Source organism: Scyliorhinus torazame, chromosome 29, assembly GCF_047496885.1.
Source record: "Scyliorhinus torazame isolate Kashiwa2021f chromosome 29, sScyTor2.1, whole genome shotgun sequence".
NCBI lineage: Eukaryota > Metazoa > Chordata > Chondrichthyes > Carcharhiniformes > Scyliorhinidae > Scyliorhinus > Scyliorhinus torazame.
The window spans coordinates 8,350,464-8,366,500 of NC_092735.1; the positions used below are offsets into that span (position 1 = coordinate 8,350,464).

The 16,037-nt window shown below is 47.7% G+C and overlaps 1 protein-coding gene across 1 annotated transcript in view; it reads left to right on the plus strand.

Moving 5' to 3' along the window:
• LOC140404121 (meiosis inhibitor protein 1-like) overlaps positions 1-16,037 on the plus strand; it is a 221,306-nt gene that overhangs the window by 156,716 nt on the left and 48,553 nt on the right. The window contains exon 9 of the mRNA XM_072492540.1: positions 11,848-11,962. Coding sequence (XP_072348641.1) covers positions 11,848-11,962 — 115 coding nt within the window. The remainder of the gene's footprint in view (positions 1-11,847; positions 11,963-16,037) is intronic.

The window sequence follows — 16,037 nt, forward strand, 5'->3', positions numbered from 1 at the left end:
GTATGTCCACTTATCATTGAAAGTAGCAACGCATGTGGATAAGGTGGTCAAGAAGGCATGCTGGCCTTCATCGGTCGGGGCATTAAATATAAAAATTGGCAAGTCATGTTGCAGCTTAGTTAGGCCTCATTTGGAACATAGTGTACAATTCTGGTCGCCACACTACCATAAGGATGTGGATGCTTTGGAGAGGGTACAGAAGCGGTTTACTGGGATGTTGCCTGGTATGGAGGGCATTAGCTTTGAGGAGAGGTTAGATAAACTCGGTCTGTTCTCACTGGAATAACGGAGGTTGAGAGGCGACCTGATAGAGGTCTACAAAATTATGAGTGGCATGGACAGAGTGGATAGTCAGATTCTCTTTCTTAGGGTAGGAGAGTCAAGTACTAGGGTACTTAGAACAAAGAACAAAGAAAAATACAGCACAGGAACAGGCCTTTCGGCCCTCCAGGCCTGCGCCGACCATGCTGCCCGTCTAAACTAAAATCTTCTACACTTCCAGGGTCCGTATCCCCCTATTCCCATCCTAGTCATGTATTTGTCAAGATGCCCCTTAAACGTCACTATCGTCCCGGCTTCCACCACCTCCTCCGACAGCGAGTTCCAGGCACCCACTACCCTCTGTGTAAAAAACGTGCCTCATACATCTCCTCTAAACCTTGCCCCTCACACCTTAAACCTATGCCCCTTAGTAATTGATCCCTCTACCCTGGGAAAAAGTCTCTGGCTATCCACCCTGTTTATGCCCCTCATAATTTTGCAGACCTCTGTCAGGTCGCCCCTCAACCTCCTGTGTTCCAGTGAGAACAAACCAAGTTGACTTAGGTTTAAAGTGCATTGGGAAAAGTTTAGAACAGATGTGTGAGGAAATTTTTTACATAGAGAGGTAAATATATGGAACGCGCTGCCTGGTGAGGTGGTGGGAGCATGTACGATAGCGGCATTTAAGGGGCATCTAGACAAATATATGAATAGGGTGGGATACGGACTCCGTAACGGCATACGGTTTTAGTTTAGGCAGGTACCATGGTCGGCGCAAGCTTGGAGGGCCGAAGGGCCTGTTACTGTGCTGTGTTGTTCTTTCTTCTTAGATGTTGGCTCGTATTTTTGTAGGAAAACCTGACCTTTGCGCCTTTAAAAATGCACATCCGACCTGTGTGTGACTTTGCCCAAGGTTTTGTCTTTCACAAAGGGGTCATGTGTGCAATGCATTTTGTGAGCCACAGTGGAGTGCGTGAGGTGTGTGAGTGCAGTGTTGGGCCAGTTGGAGGATCTACCTTGGTTCTCCAATGCAGTCGTACAGTTCACACCATAATTGTTCCCTAAACTTCACTCACTCACTCCCCAGCACCTCTTATGTTACCCCATGCCCCTCAGATCATCCATGCTACTCTCTGCCACCTAATCACCCATGCCAACTCCATGCCTCTTCACCCCCATTCACCCCATGCCCTCTCAGATTGCCCATGTCATCTCCATGCCACCCATGCCCCACTCAGATCCCCATAACCCCTTCATATCCCCATAACCCCTTCATATCCTTCGCCACCTCCATATCTTCCATGTATTTTCCATAGCCACTCACCCAGTATGAGCCATGTTTAGTCCTCAGGAGCCATGAAATTATTTTAAAATCATGGAAAAAAATAAGCCTGTAATAATCTAATAAAACCTTGAATTGAACCCTTGTTATTGATGCTGGGATAAAAAACATTCCAGTACAAAAAAATTGTAATCCTTTAATTGCCTGTTAGGTTTGTTATCAAACAAGAAACCATGCCAAAGGTGTATTCTGTTATTACAGTCTTTTAAAAGTTTCAGTTGTTCTTGGATCAACAGATCATTTGCTGAGCTGAAACCATGATAAGGTTTGGACACCAACCAAGCATTCATAATGGCTATATTTGTCAGAATAAGAGCTTCCCAGTTACATTGACTGAAACTCTCAGAACAGAATGATGTCCGATTTCCATTTTGAAGCAGAGTGCCTGTTAGTTTATGGAGGGGAGCAGGTGCAGAGGTTTTTAAACTTGCAAAAGTTTTTTTTTTTAAAGAGCCAGAGCTGCCTGCCGATTTAAATCACAACACACAATGTGACAGCAGAGTCCGACAAGACATATTTTAACACTTTTTAATGTATTCTGGCACTTTTAACAATTGAAACACTACTGTAATGTGATGACAATTACACAATGTTGGTCAACGTAAGAGTCAACTTAACTTTGCAGGATAGGTCCCTATGATGAATCACTGTATTAAAAACACATCCACATTACAATCCAACATCTAACAGTGACATTTAAAAGTTTCTAAACATTTTACACACCTTTCAGAATGTTCCTGACTCCTCAGCAGGCTCACCCAGTGGTTATGGTTCACAAAATCCACCTCAGTGCATGAAAATAGTGTGCAGGTGGAGATACAATTTTTCTGTGGTCCTCTCAATGGGGACCCTGACCTTGGATAAGGTGTGTGTATGTGTTTTGCACCCAAGGCCTTCCTGACCTCCAAACGGCCACATGAAAATGGTGTGAGGAAGACACAGGGAAATTGTTTTTCAAACGACCCGATTTGCACCCTCACTAGAAGATGAGTATCGGCCCGAGAAGTGGATTAACACATTTCATGTAGGACACTTTCAATGGTTAGAAGGGATTTTATGTAGTAAATCTGGTTCAGACTTTAAACCAGAGCTCAGAAGTTAAAGAACAATTTCTACCTCGTGCCTAAATATAGAATTAGAGCAGCGACACTCTAGTCACAACGAATGTAGCAAAATAATTAAAGTCAACATTCCTTTAAATCTGAGTGAGATAAGTCTTTGATTGGTATAAACAAAATCAATTTATTGAGTAAGACATTATTAAGGATCTTCTGTTTTTTAGGTGGAAATTCGCTACTGTTACTGTTAAAAAAGGTAAGAGTCTTGAGTCGTGCAATCCAAATTTTCTACGGTTGTAGATGTGTGTATTCTGTATTCCAGATCCGTGTTTTGCCTGTATAGTTCTTCAATCAGATGTAAATGATTTATTTTCAAACAATAAATAATTAGGTCAAAGTTGTTAATCCTTTTGTGTGAATGTAATTGCAGGGGTGTAAAATGAACTAAAACCTGCACCAGTGTCCCCCTAAGGTATAAGATTTGACTGGAAACGGAATTAATTTACCCATCACCCTCAAAGATAAAAACAAATCCAAATGTGTTGCATAATCTCCTTGGATTCAATTTTATAATTACTTCCAACTTTCCAGTATGTCATATAGACATAGAACATACAGTGCAGAAGGAGGCCATTCGGCCCATCAAGTCTGCACCAACCCACCCTATTTCCACCCTATCCCCCTTACCCAATCACCTCACCTAACCTTTTTAGTCACTGAGGGCAATTTATCATGGCCAATCCACCTAACCTGCACGTCTTTGGACTGTGGGAGGAAACCGGAGCACCCGGAGGAAACCCACGCAGACACGGGGAGAACGTGCAGACTCCGCACAGACAGTGACCCAGCGGGGAATAGAACCTGGGACCCTGGCGCTGTGAAGCCACGGTGCTATCCACTTGTGCTACCGTGCTGCCCAAATTTGAAGTTCTTGATTAACTTACAGTCTCCTGTATAAATATAATTCTATATTTAAATGTATTTTCTCCAAGAGATCTGAGGGTTGGATTTGGTTGAATACATTAGGTGCTAATATGGGTCTGTGGTGACCAAGATGGGGTCTTAAGTTACAATGCCGATTTAGTCTATGTTTAGTGTCAAACACCATCTTGATAAATGAGTTGAAGCATGTGCTTGGGACAGCCACCTGGAGGATCGTTAAGGGGCCAATTCAGGATTAAATTGTATGATTGTACCCATTAAAAAAAGCTGCACAACATTTTAGTACACGACACTTTGTTTACCCTCTCCTAATAGCTACCAGCTGATTGGTATATAGAAGGCTTTGCTGAGAATTTCAAGCACTAATTAAAAATATATTCAATTGTCAGTGTTGACTTGTTGATTGAGATTGACTGCATTTGAGGAGGGCCTTTGGAACACCTGGGCGACTTTCTTGAACACTTTGTCAATTGGGCTTCACCAACATTTTATCAACATTTTTCCATGGATAATCTCCAGGATTTAACCAAAAAGGTTGAATGGTGTACTACTCCATCGGACATCTTAAAAGAGTCACCAGGAGAAAGAGAGCTGAGTTTGGGGCATCTTGCTAGCAGTCTTCCTTGCTTTGCATGTTGGAATTGAGGAGGAAATGAGGTCAAGTAGAGCAGCCTTAAGCTGCTGCAGAAAAGTATGAGAAGGGTCCTCAGTAGGAAGCCTTGTCCACCCAGAATGCCACTCTTCTATTTGTGATCTTCAAGCAAGTCTTTGCTCCAGATTTGTGCCTCCAGGTTGGGTGCACAGAGACGGAAGAATTCCTAACTCTGGGAAATCAGCCTTTAAAATTGGCTGCCCAACATTCTGATTTTTAGTTGGCCGATGGTAGGTGGTGCCAGGATGGCACTGCCAGGCTGGCCCAGGTGCAGAGGGAGTGCCAAGGTACCACCCTGCCCCGACCATCCAGGGGACTCTAATGGCCTGGGAGATCCCCCCCCCCCCGCTCCCCAGGTCCACGTTTGTGGAAACCAGTATTAAACGGCACCCTGGCGAGGTCTCCCAGGCCCAGTTGACACTGCGCCCCAATCTATTTTGCCATCAACGTAGCTCTCCAGATAATTTTAGTTGAATCTCACATCAGAGGAAAATAAAACTGGAACAAATCAATATCGACACATATTGTCAGTGAACGTTGCTGAAAGTGAGCCAAAAAACATAAAACATAACCAAGATCCACAAAACAAAGGTAAAATACACACAATGCAACATGCACTTTTATTTACATGCATTGCTTTTTGGATAATGCAGAATGGTATTTGAATATGAATATTATATTGAGAGATGAAGAAGTTCCTTATAAATATGGGGACAGAATATATGGCTTTAAAATGGCCATTTAATTATCCCTGTGCACCCTGGCTTGATAGAATTGATCTTGAAGCCATATGCAATAAATAACATGAAAAATTCTTCTTATTAACTATTCTTAAGCTCAAATGAATAAAGCATTTATATCTTTCTGAATTGTTAGTATATTTTATAAATATTACTTGCAATCATGTCTTATAAAAACCTATTTCAAAAGCAAAGATTACTAGCAGAACCATATTTTAAAAAAACTAGACAGCACCACCCTCTTCACAACCTATATCACCAAGTTTTAATGATGCTTTTGAGTCAACATTTGTCATTTGTATGGATTGATGCGACTCCTGTCTGATTTCTATTAATGTATAAGAAGGAAAATTGCATCAACTGGAATCAAGGCAGTAAACTTATTGCTATTATTTTAACTGCGCTATCGCTGCCCACAGCACATTGGTACCCAATCCATCAGTGTTCACCCATGCATGCTAATTTCAGACTCATGCTTGCGGCCCAGCCATATCACTTTGAATCCTGTCTGTTCAGGGTTTTTAGTAACATCACATAGCTGTTGTGAACGTTTAAGTTATTTAAGCAAACTTGAATTAGCATTGTTCCCAAAAGATGCATCTTCCCTAATTGTCTTCCTGTCTACTAATCTGAGATGATTGCAAGACACCGGCTGTGAAGTACAAATACTTTGGTATTTTGGAGCCTCTTAAAATACATTCAAATGTTATATTCACAGATGACTATGAGCAAACATTTAACATTTCCTGCTGTTGGCTGATTTGACTTTCGCACTTTGCTATTTTTTTCTTTGCTCTTCATTTTCTCTTGGCCCCTTTGTCTTTGTAGTAGGTCCAAAGGGCAATCCTGCAGCAACTGCAACATTTAGTCAAATTGACAGACACTTGCAGGCCACCAACACTTAAAATAGTACAACACTATTTTATTAAGTTAGAAACTGTTGAACATACTTTCACTGTGGGTTAACACAATGTTAGATTAAACCTATGCCTGTCCTAACCAGTCTATGCACTCAGCACATGGTGAAGATCTGTGCTGTAAGCTGTAAGCTCTGTCCTTCTGAGAGGCTGCATCCCGAATGAGCAGGAACGCTGATGCCCTCTGTGAGTGTGCTCTAACTGGTGATTGGCTGCGGTGTTGTGTGTGTTGATTGGTCTTGCTGTGTGTCCATCAGTGTGTGTGTCTGCACCATGATATACTGGTGTATATTATGACATCCCCCTTTTATAAAAAAATGTACGTGTGTGGCAATAAATAATGTGTGGTGAGAATGTTCCTCACTACGTGTGGGGTGCGAAGACATATTTACAGGACTACGTACATGAGAACTAAGCTATTTACATGGGAAGGAGCCTGGTGCAGAGAAGCAGTATGCAACAAGAGTAACGAGATCAACACTATATACAAACCAGGGAAATGATCAAACAAAGCAACGAAACAATTCAGAGAGTCCATAAATTTGAAAAGTTCATAAATCTAGTCTCTGAGGTGGGCGACGAATTCTGGTTGACCGCCTCAAGGGTGGGTCGAGAGCCGCCGGTTCAGGAGCGGGTTGGACTGCGTCAAAGTCAGGGGGAAGCAGAGTGACAGGGAGCTCTGCAAAGTCCGTGGCAGGGTCAGCAGGAGGGTAGGCGACACTGGAGGATCACGTGGCGAGTGTGGAACGAGACGAAGGGCACATCGATTGCGGCGCAGAATAGAGCCATCCGGTAGACGAACCAGGAACGAGCGGGGTGCCACCTGCCAAAGGACAACAGCGGTTGTAGATCAGCCACCATCCGGAAGATGGACGCGGACATTGTCATCTGGAGCCAGAGCAGGGAGATCAGCTGCACGGGAGTCCTGAGCAGCCTTGTGCAGTGCACGAGACAGCTGCATCCGGCGAAGGACCGGAACGTGGTCTAGGTCTGGGACATGGATGGACAGCACCATCGTCCTCAGGGTGCGACTCATGAGTAACTGGGCTGGCGACAGGCCAGTGGACAGTGGGGTGGAACGATAGGCCAGCAAGGCAAGGTAGAAATCAGACCCAGCATCGGCAGCCTTGCATAGGAGCCGTTTGACGATATGTACTCCCTTCTCTGCTTTGCCGTTGGATTGGGGGTACAAGGGACTGGACATCACATGGGCAAAACTGTACTGCCTGGCAAAGCTGGACCATTCTTGGCTGGCGAAGCAGGTGCCATTGTCCGACATAACCGTGAACGGGATGCCGTGTCGAGCAAAGTTTTCTTTACATGCACGAATGACTGCAGATGAGGTGAGGTCACGCAACCGTATCACCTCTGGGTAATTCGAAAAGTGGTCCACGATCAGGACATAGTCTCTACCCAGCGCGTGGAACAGGTCGATGCCCACCTTGGTCCATGGTGACGTGACCAACTCATGGGGCTGCAAGGTCTCACGTGGTTGGGCCGGCTGGAAGCGCTGACAAGTGGGGCAGTTGAGCACTGTGTTGGCTATGTCCTCATTAATGCCGGGCCAGTACACTGCCTCTCGGGCCCTCGGTGGCACTTTTCCACGCCAAGGTGGCCCTCGTGTAGTTGTTCCAGGACAAGCTGGCGCATGCTATGCGGGATGACTATGCGGTCATCCCGCATAGATCATCTCTGACATTATAGAATTGAGGGCATTGGCCCTTGAGCCACCCATCCGTTAGGTGGCGCATGACACGCTGTAGCAAGGGGTGAGCCGCCGTCTCGCGGCGAATTTGGACGAGGCGTTCATCCGAGGCAGAGAGATTGGAGGCCGCGAATGCCACATGGGCGTCAACCTGGCAGACAAATCCCGCTGGGTCACATGGAGTTTTGACTGCCCTGGACAGAGCGTCAACAATGATGAAGTCCTTGCTTGGGGTGTATACCAGCTGGAAGTCGTATTGCCGGAGCTTGAGAAGAATGCGCTGGAGGCGAGGCGTCATGTCGTTCATGTCTTTTTGTATTATATTGACCAGCGGGCGATGGTCGGTCTCGACGGTGAATTGAGGAAGTCCGTAGACACAATCGTGAAACTTAACAACACCGGTCAGAAGGCCGAGACACTCCTTTTCTATCTGCGCGTAGCGCTGCTCCGTGGGGGTCATCCCATGTGACGCATATGCAACGGGGGCCCATGATGAGGCCTCATCACGTTGAAGGAGCATTGCCCCAATGCCGGATTGACTGGCATCGGTTGAAATTTTGGTCTCCTTTGCTGGATCAAAGAAAGCTAAGACCAGGGCCGTGGTCAGTTTTGCCTTGAGTTCTCGCCATTCGCGCTCGTGGGCAGGGAGCCATTGGAAGTCTGTCGTCTTCCTGACCAGGTTCCTGAGAGCCGTGGTATGAGAGGCGAGGTTAGGGATGAATTTCCATAAATAATTGACCATGCCCAGAAATCGGAGGACGCCTTCTTGTCCTCTGGTGTTTTCATAGCTGTGATGGCAGCTACCTTGTCCGCATCCGGCTGCACACCCAATTGGGAGATGTGGTCCCCGAGGAACTTAAGTTCTGTTTGACCAAAAGAGCATTTGGCCCTGTTGAGGTGGAGGCCATGCTCATGTATATGTCTGAATACGCGCTGGAGGCGACTAACATGCTCCTGCGGGGTGGTGGACCAAATGATTATGTCATCAACATAGACACGAACACCTTCAATACCTTCCATCATTTGTTCCATAATCCTATGGAACAGTTCTGATGCAGAGATGATCCCAAACGGCATCTTGTTGTAACAATATCTTCCAAAGGGGGTGTTAAATGTGCAGAGTTTCCTGCCGGATTTATCGAGCTGGATTTGCCAGAATCCTTTCGAGGCGTCAAGTTTGGTAAAGAGCTTGGCGCGAGCCATCTCACATGTGAGCTCTTCGCGCTTGGGAATTGGATAGTGCTCTCTCATAATATTGCGATTTAGATCCTTGGGATCAATGCAAATTCTCAATTCGCCGGAAGGCTTTTTTACACATACCATTGAACTGACCCAGTCGGTCGGTTCTGTCACTTTGGAAATCACGCCTTGGTTCTGGAGGTCCTGCAGCTGCTGCTTGAGGCGGTCCTTAAGGGGTGCTGGGACCCTGCGAGGTGCGTGCACCACAGGCGTGGCATTCGGTTTTAATAAAACCTTGTAGGTGTACGGGAGTGTGCCCATGCCCTCGAAGATGTCGTGGTACTGGTTGATAATGGCGTCGCATTGCGCCCTGAAGTCAGTGTCCTGAAAGGCAGACGCGTGAGCAGGAGAGAGAGAGTGAACTCTCTGAACTAGGTTCAACAGCTTGCATGCCTGCGCGCCAAGCAGGGAGGCTTTCGAGGAGCCCACGATTTCAAAGGGATGGATGGCTTTGCGTCACTTCAAGTTGGCATGAGCCGCTGGCAGCAATGGCATTGCCATTATAATCTAATAGCTGGCAGGCTGATGGCAGGATGGCTGGTTCGACACGAAGGCTTTGGAGGTCAAACCGCACAATGAGATTGGCGGTGTCCATGCGGAATCGTATTTGGGACCGGTTGACCGTAAGGGTGGCACACCACTCATCGTCCGGATCGATGCTGTATACCGATAGGGGCTGGATTCTTTGCTTCGGGGACACCCTGTTTTTTGTAATGATACCGACTCGAAAAGGCGCCTTCGGGTCCTCGGTGTCAATATCGGGTAGCAGGTCCATGGGTTGAATGGCCCGGACATTCCTGCGGGGCTGGCTGGAGCGACGAGAGTTGGCAGGCTGATCTGATCTGCATAAAGCAGCATAGTGGCCAGGTTTGCCACATCGCAGGCATCGTCAGGATTTAGCAGGACATTGCCGCTTTAAGTGGGCGGAGCCACAGTTGCCGCACATTGTAGCATCAGTACGTTTGCTGCGCCACCGCGCATGCTCAGTGCGGTCGTACGTGGTGCACGCCTGCGCAGTACGTTCGTCGACGTCGCCATCCCCTCGTTCGGTGCGCATAAGCGCGGGAGTCCGCGAAAAGCGCGCGAAATGGCCGCCCTCATCCAGGCTGAGGCCCTGGAGTTGCTCGATTGCTTGGACCCGTTCTGCCTCGTGGGGACCTTGCTTCGCCGTTTCAGCCGCTTGGATGTGGGAATACCGACTAGTGGCGTGTTCGTGTAGCACGCAGGTCTCAATGGCAGTCGCTAGGGTGAGCTGCTTTACCTTGAGGAGCTGCTGGCGTAGGGGGTCCAACTGAACACCAAAAACGATCTGGTCGCGTAACATGGAGTCGGAGGTGGGCCCGTAATTACAGGACTGCGAAAGGATGCGGAGGTGGGTGAGAAAGGACTGGAAAGGTTCATCCTTACCCTGCAAACACTGTTGGAATACATAGCACTCGAAACTTTCATTCACCTCGATGTCGCAGTGACTGTCAAACTTAAGGAGGACCGTCTTGAATTTTGATTTATCTTCACCATCAGCAAGGTGAGATTGTTGAAAATGTGGATGGCATGTTCCCCGGCCGTGGATAGGAAGAGAGTGATCTTCCTGGTGTCTGAGGCAGCTTCCTGGTCTGTGGCTTCGAGGTAGAGCTGGAAGGGTTGTTTGAATATCTTCCAGTTGGCCCCTAGGTTACCGGTGATGCGGAGCGGCGGCGGCGGGCGGACGCTGTCCATTTTGCAGGATGGCTGTATGCTGGTGGAAGGCAGATCACTTGCAGGTAGGTCTAAGAAGTTCTAACATCTCTCAACTACTGGTACCATGATGTGTTGGGTGCCCTGGATCCGTGGAACACATACAGGCCACCAACACTTAAAATAGTGCAAGACTATTTTATTAAGTTAGAAACTGTTGAACATACTTTCACTGTGGGTTAACACGATGTTAGGTTAAACTAAAGACCTATGCACTCAGCACATGGTGAAGATCTGTGCTGTAAGCTGTAAGCTCTGTCCTTCTGAGAGGCTGCATCCCGAATGAGCGGGAACTCATGGGCGTCATTCTCCGACCCCCCGCCGGGTCGGAGAATGGCCGTTGGCCGCAGTGAATCCCGCCCCCGCCCCCGCCGAAGTCTCCGGTACCGGAGATTGGGCGGGGGGTGGAAATCGGGCCGCGCCGGTTGGCGGGACCCCCCGCTCAATTCTCCGGCCCGAATGGGCCCAAGTCCCGCCCAGAAATTGCCTGTCCCGCCGGCGTAAATCAAAGCTGGTATTTACCGGCGGGACCAGGCGGCGTGGGCGGGCTCCGGGGTCCTGGGGGGGGGGGGGGGCGGGGCGATCTGACCCCGGGGGGTTCCCCCACGGTGGCCTGGCCCGCGATCGGGGCCCACCGATCCGCGGGCGGGCCTGTGCCGTGTGGGCACTCTTTCCCTTCCGCCTCCGCCACGGTCTCCACCATGGCGGAGGAGGAAGTGACTCTCCCCACTGCGCATGCGTGGGAAACTGTCGGCGGCCGCTGACGCTCCCGCGCATGCGCCGCATTTCCGTGCCAGCTGGCGGGGCAACAAACGCCATTTCCGCCAGCTGGCGGGGCAACAAACGCTATTTCCGCCAGCTGGCGGGGCGGAAATCCCTCCGGCGTCGGCCTAGCCCCTCAATGTTGGGGCTCGGCCCCCAAAGATGCGGAGCATTCCGCACCTTTGGGCCGGCGCGATGCCCGTCTGATTGGCGCCATTTTTGGCGCCAGTCTGCGGACATCGCGCCGTTGGGGGAGAATTTCGTCCCTGATTCCCTCTGTCTTCATAGTGAGTGTGCTCAACTGGTGATTGGCTGCAGTGTTGTGTGTGTTGATTGGTCTTGCTGTGTGTCCATCAGTGTGTGTGTCTGCACCATGATATACTGGTGTGTATTATGACAAGTATCAGGAATTGTATATCATTGATATAGCAAGGAGTAACAACACTGGCAAATGAAACAATAGTTAAAATCAGATTTTATTCTGTTTTCTTTCAGTTGTTGCTCAGCAGAGATGAAACACTACAGATTGCAAGTGTGCAATGTATGACTTCCATACTGGTCCACTCTCCAGTGCAATACGCTCCTGCAGTAGTATATGCAGATATTCCAGGTACTTTTTTTTTAACCAGGATGTATTTCCTGTCTGTTTCATTGTGAAAGATGGTTGCATATTTAGAAGTGATGTATCTCGATATCTCGTCTCTGCGCCATTGTGTGCCTATTTGCTGCTGACACCCTTGGTTGTGTTTGTCGTCTGCAAGTATGACTATTCTAATGCTCTGTTTGGCTGCTACCATTTTACCCCCAAACTACAGCTTGTCTGACTTCTGCTGTTCATATCCTATTTCATAACAGATCCAGCTTGTACATTTCACCCAAACTCAGTGACCCATGTTCATTCACTGTGCCAGAATTCTTAAGAAGTTCTGATTTTAACTCACTCAAAATCCATTCGCTTAGGTAAAGTTACAATCATGATCCTTGTCCTTGCCTTCTTTTCCTGCACGAACCCACTCCTTACTAACATAATGGGTTCCTTTATTTGCTAAGATAGAGAAATTAATTATTTATTTTCAGTCCTAAATAGAACATGAAGGGAAATTTCAGACACAGCAGATTTTAACCCCAGCTTTGACAAAGGGCCATCTGGACTCGAAACGTTAGCTCTTTTCTCTCCCTACAGATGCTGCCACACCTGCTGAGATTTTCCAGTATTTTCTCTTTCAGTTTCAGATTCCAGCATCCGCAGTAATTTGCTTTTAACACTGCCTGTTCAGTTGAAAACTGGTGTTGTGGGACAGGGATGGTTAGAATCACCCAGTTCACTTAGCTGTCCTGGAGTTTCTGAGAACTGGCCTGCCAGGCTTTGCACCTGCTCGATGCCAATCAATAAAAGTTGACAGGAACCTTTCGCAATCGATGCATGCTGGGTTTTTTTTTTCATTTTCCTTGTGGGACCTGGAATGCTCATGTAAGTAAAGTTTAAGCTTCCTCTGTTGTGATCTCCTGGTTTCCTGGGGCACAAGTTCTTCTGGAGGTTGCAAAGAGGCTACGAGGGGTTTAAGACAGGAAAGTGAGTGAGCAGCAACATGGTAGATGGCATTTAATGTGGAAAGATGTGAAGTTATCCACTTTGGTTGGAAAAACAGAAATGCGGAGTACTTCTTAAATTATGAGAGATTGGGTAGTGTTGATGTGCAAAGAGACTTGAGTGTTTTATTGCAAGATTTGAGTACTGTATCTGGAATATTGTGTACAGTTTTGATCTCCTTACCTAAGGAAGGACTTGTTTGCCAGAGAAGGAGCGCATCAAAGATTCACCAGATTGATCCCTGAGATGACAGCACTGTCCTTGAGATGTCGGCACTGTCCTCTGTGGAGAGATTGAGGAGACTGAGCCTATATGCTCTAGAGTTTAGAAGAATAAGAAGTGATCTCATTGAAGTATGCAAAATTCTTGCAGGGCCTGATAGGGTGGATGTAGGAAGAAATTGGAAAATCTCAGCAGGTCTGACAGAATCTGTGGAGAGAGAATTGAGCTACTGTTTCCAGTCTGGATGACTTTTTGTCAAACCAGATGCAGGAAGGATGTTTCCCCTGACTGGGGTGTCAAGAACCAGGGGACACAGTCTCAGAATAAGAGTTGGGAATTTAAGACTGAGATGAGGAGTAATTTTTTCACTCCGAGGCTCCATCGTTGAGTATGTTCAAGTTAGAGATCAGTAGATTTCTAGATATTAAAACTATCCATATTAAAGCTTGGCCATAGAAGACAGGGTAGCAGTGGAAGGGTGTTTTTCCGAATGGAGATCTGTAACTAGTGGTGGTCTGCAGGGATCAGTTCTGGGACCTCTGCTCTTTGTAATATATATAAATGACTTGGAAGAAAACGTAGCGGGTCTGATTAGCAAGTTTGAGGATGATACTAAGATTGCAGGAGTTGCGGATAGTGATGAACATAGAACATAGAACAGTACAGGCCCTTTGGCTCTCGATGTTGTGCCGAGCTTTGTCCGAAACCAAGATCAAGCTATCCCACTCCCTGTCATTCTGGTGTGCTCCATGTGCCTATCCAATAACCGCTTGAAAGTTCCTAAAGTGTCCGACTCCACTATCACAATTGATAAAGATTGTTAGAGAATACAACATGATATAGATAGGCTGCAAAATTGGGCAGAGAAATGGCAGATGGAATTTAACCTGGACAAATTCGAGGTGATGCATTTTGGTAGATCCAATTCAGGTGGGAGCTATTAAATAAATGGCAGAACCATCAGGAGCATAGAGACACAGAGAGCGTGGCTGTGCAGGTCCACAGATCCTTAAAAGTGGCAGCAGAGGTGGAAATGGTGGTAAAGAAAGTATATGGCATGCTTGCCTTCATAGGACGGGGTATCGAGTATAAAAGCTCAAAATTATGTTACAGTTATATAGAACGCTGGTTAGGCCACATTTGGAATACTGTGTCCAATTCTGGTCACCACACTGCCACAAGGATGTGGAGGCTTTGGAGAGAGTACAGAAAAGGTTTACCATGATGTTGCCTCGTATGGAGGGTATTAGCTATGAGGAGTGATTGAATAAACTTGGATTGTTCTCCCTAGAGAGACGGAGACGGAGGGGCGATCTGATAGAAGTTTATAAAATAATGAGGGGTATAGATAGGGTGGAGGCTTTTCCCCAGGGTGGAAATGACAATTACAAGGGGGCCCAAGTTCAAGGTGAAGCGGGAAAGGTTCAGTGGAGATGTGCGAGGGAAGTTTTTTACACAGAAGGTGGTGATGGCCTGGAATGCACTGCCAAGTGAGGAGGTTGAAGTAGATACGTTAGCAACCTTTAAGACTTATCTGGACAGACACATGAACAGACAGGGTATAGAAGGATACAGGCGGGTGGTCTAGACAGGACACATGATTGGCGCAGGCTTGGAGAGCCGAAGGGCCTGTTCCTGTGTTGTATTGTTCTTTATTCTTTGGTATCAAAGGATATTGGAAATAGTGCAGAAAAATGGCACTGATCTAGTTGAATGGTGGGTCAGGCTCGAGGGGACAATTGGCCTACTGCTCTATTTTCCTAAGTTCTAACCCAGCTGCGGCCTTGTACTGCTGGTTTTGATGGGAACCTTGCTTGAAAATTTTAAAAGACGTCTTGCTTCTAATTTCTTTTAAAAAATATATTTTTATAGGCATTTATATTATAATTTTAACGATTTTAACAAGATAACAAAATAGCAAAATGAATAACACACAACCAACCAACAACAAAACCTAGCCAACATGGCTTACATCAACAACTCCCCAATGCTTCCCCCCACCCCCTCCCCCTGCTGACAGCTTAATTTTTCCCAAAGAAGTCGATAAGTGGCTGCCAACTCTAACATCGGTCCCCTCAGGCAAACTTAATCTTCGCAAGCCGGAGAAACCCTGCCATGTCACTGACCCATATCCCCTATTTTGGGGGCTCCGAGTCCCTCCATGTCAATAAAACCCACCTCTGGGCAGACAAAGGCCAAGACATTGGCCTCTCCCGCCCCCTGGACTCCCGGTTCTTCTGACATACCAAACATCGCCACCTCTGCACTCAGAACCACCCGTACCTTCAGTACCTCCGACATCAGCGAATCCCTGCCAGAATCCTCTAAGTTCCCCAAAACATATGGGGTGGGATTCTCCCTTCTGGGAACTAAGTCCCCACACCGGCGGGAAAACCGGCACCAACCACTCCGGCGTCAACAGCCCCCGAAAGTGCGGACTTCTCCGGAGGGGTTGGCGCCGCCGCCGAAGGGCTAGCGCGAGTTCACACGTGTGGAGTAGCCGGCGTGATCTCGCACATGCGCGGAACGGCCGGTGTGATTCCGGGCATGCACAGACCGGCCGGCGTAATCTCTTCTCCGCGGCGGCCCCCGGGCAATATGGCGGAGCCCTACAGAGGCCCGGCGCGAAAGAAAGAAGTGCCCCCATGGAACAAGCCCGCCCGCAGATTGGTGGGCCCTGATCGCGGGCCAGGCCACCGTGGCCCCCCCCCCCCACCCCCCCCCCCCCCCATACTCACCTGTCAGAACCTGCCATGCGTGAAGTGAGTAATTCACGCCGGTGGGACTGACCAAAAATGGACGGCCGCTCGGGCCATCGGGACTCGGAGAATCGCCGAGAGTGGGGGCGCTGTCAGCGGCCCCCGACCGGTGT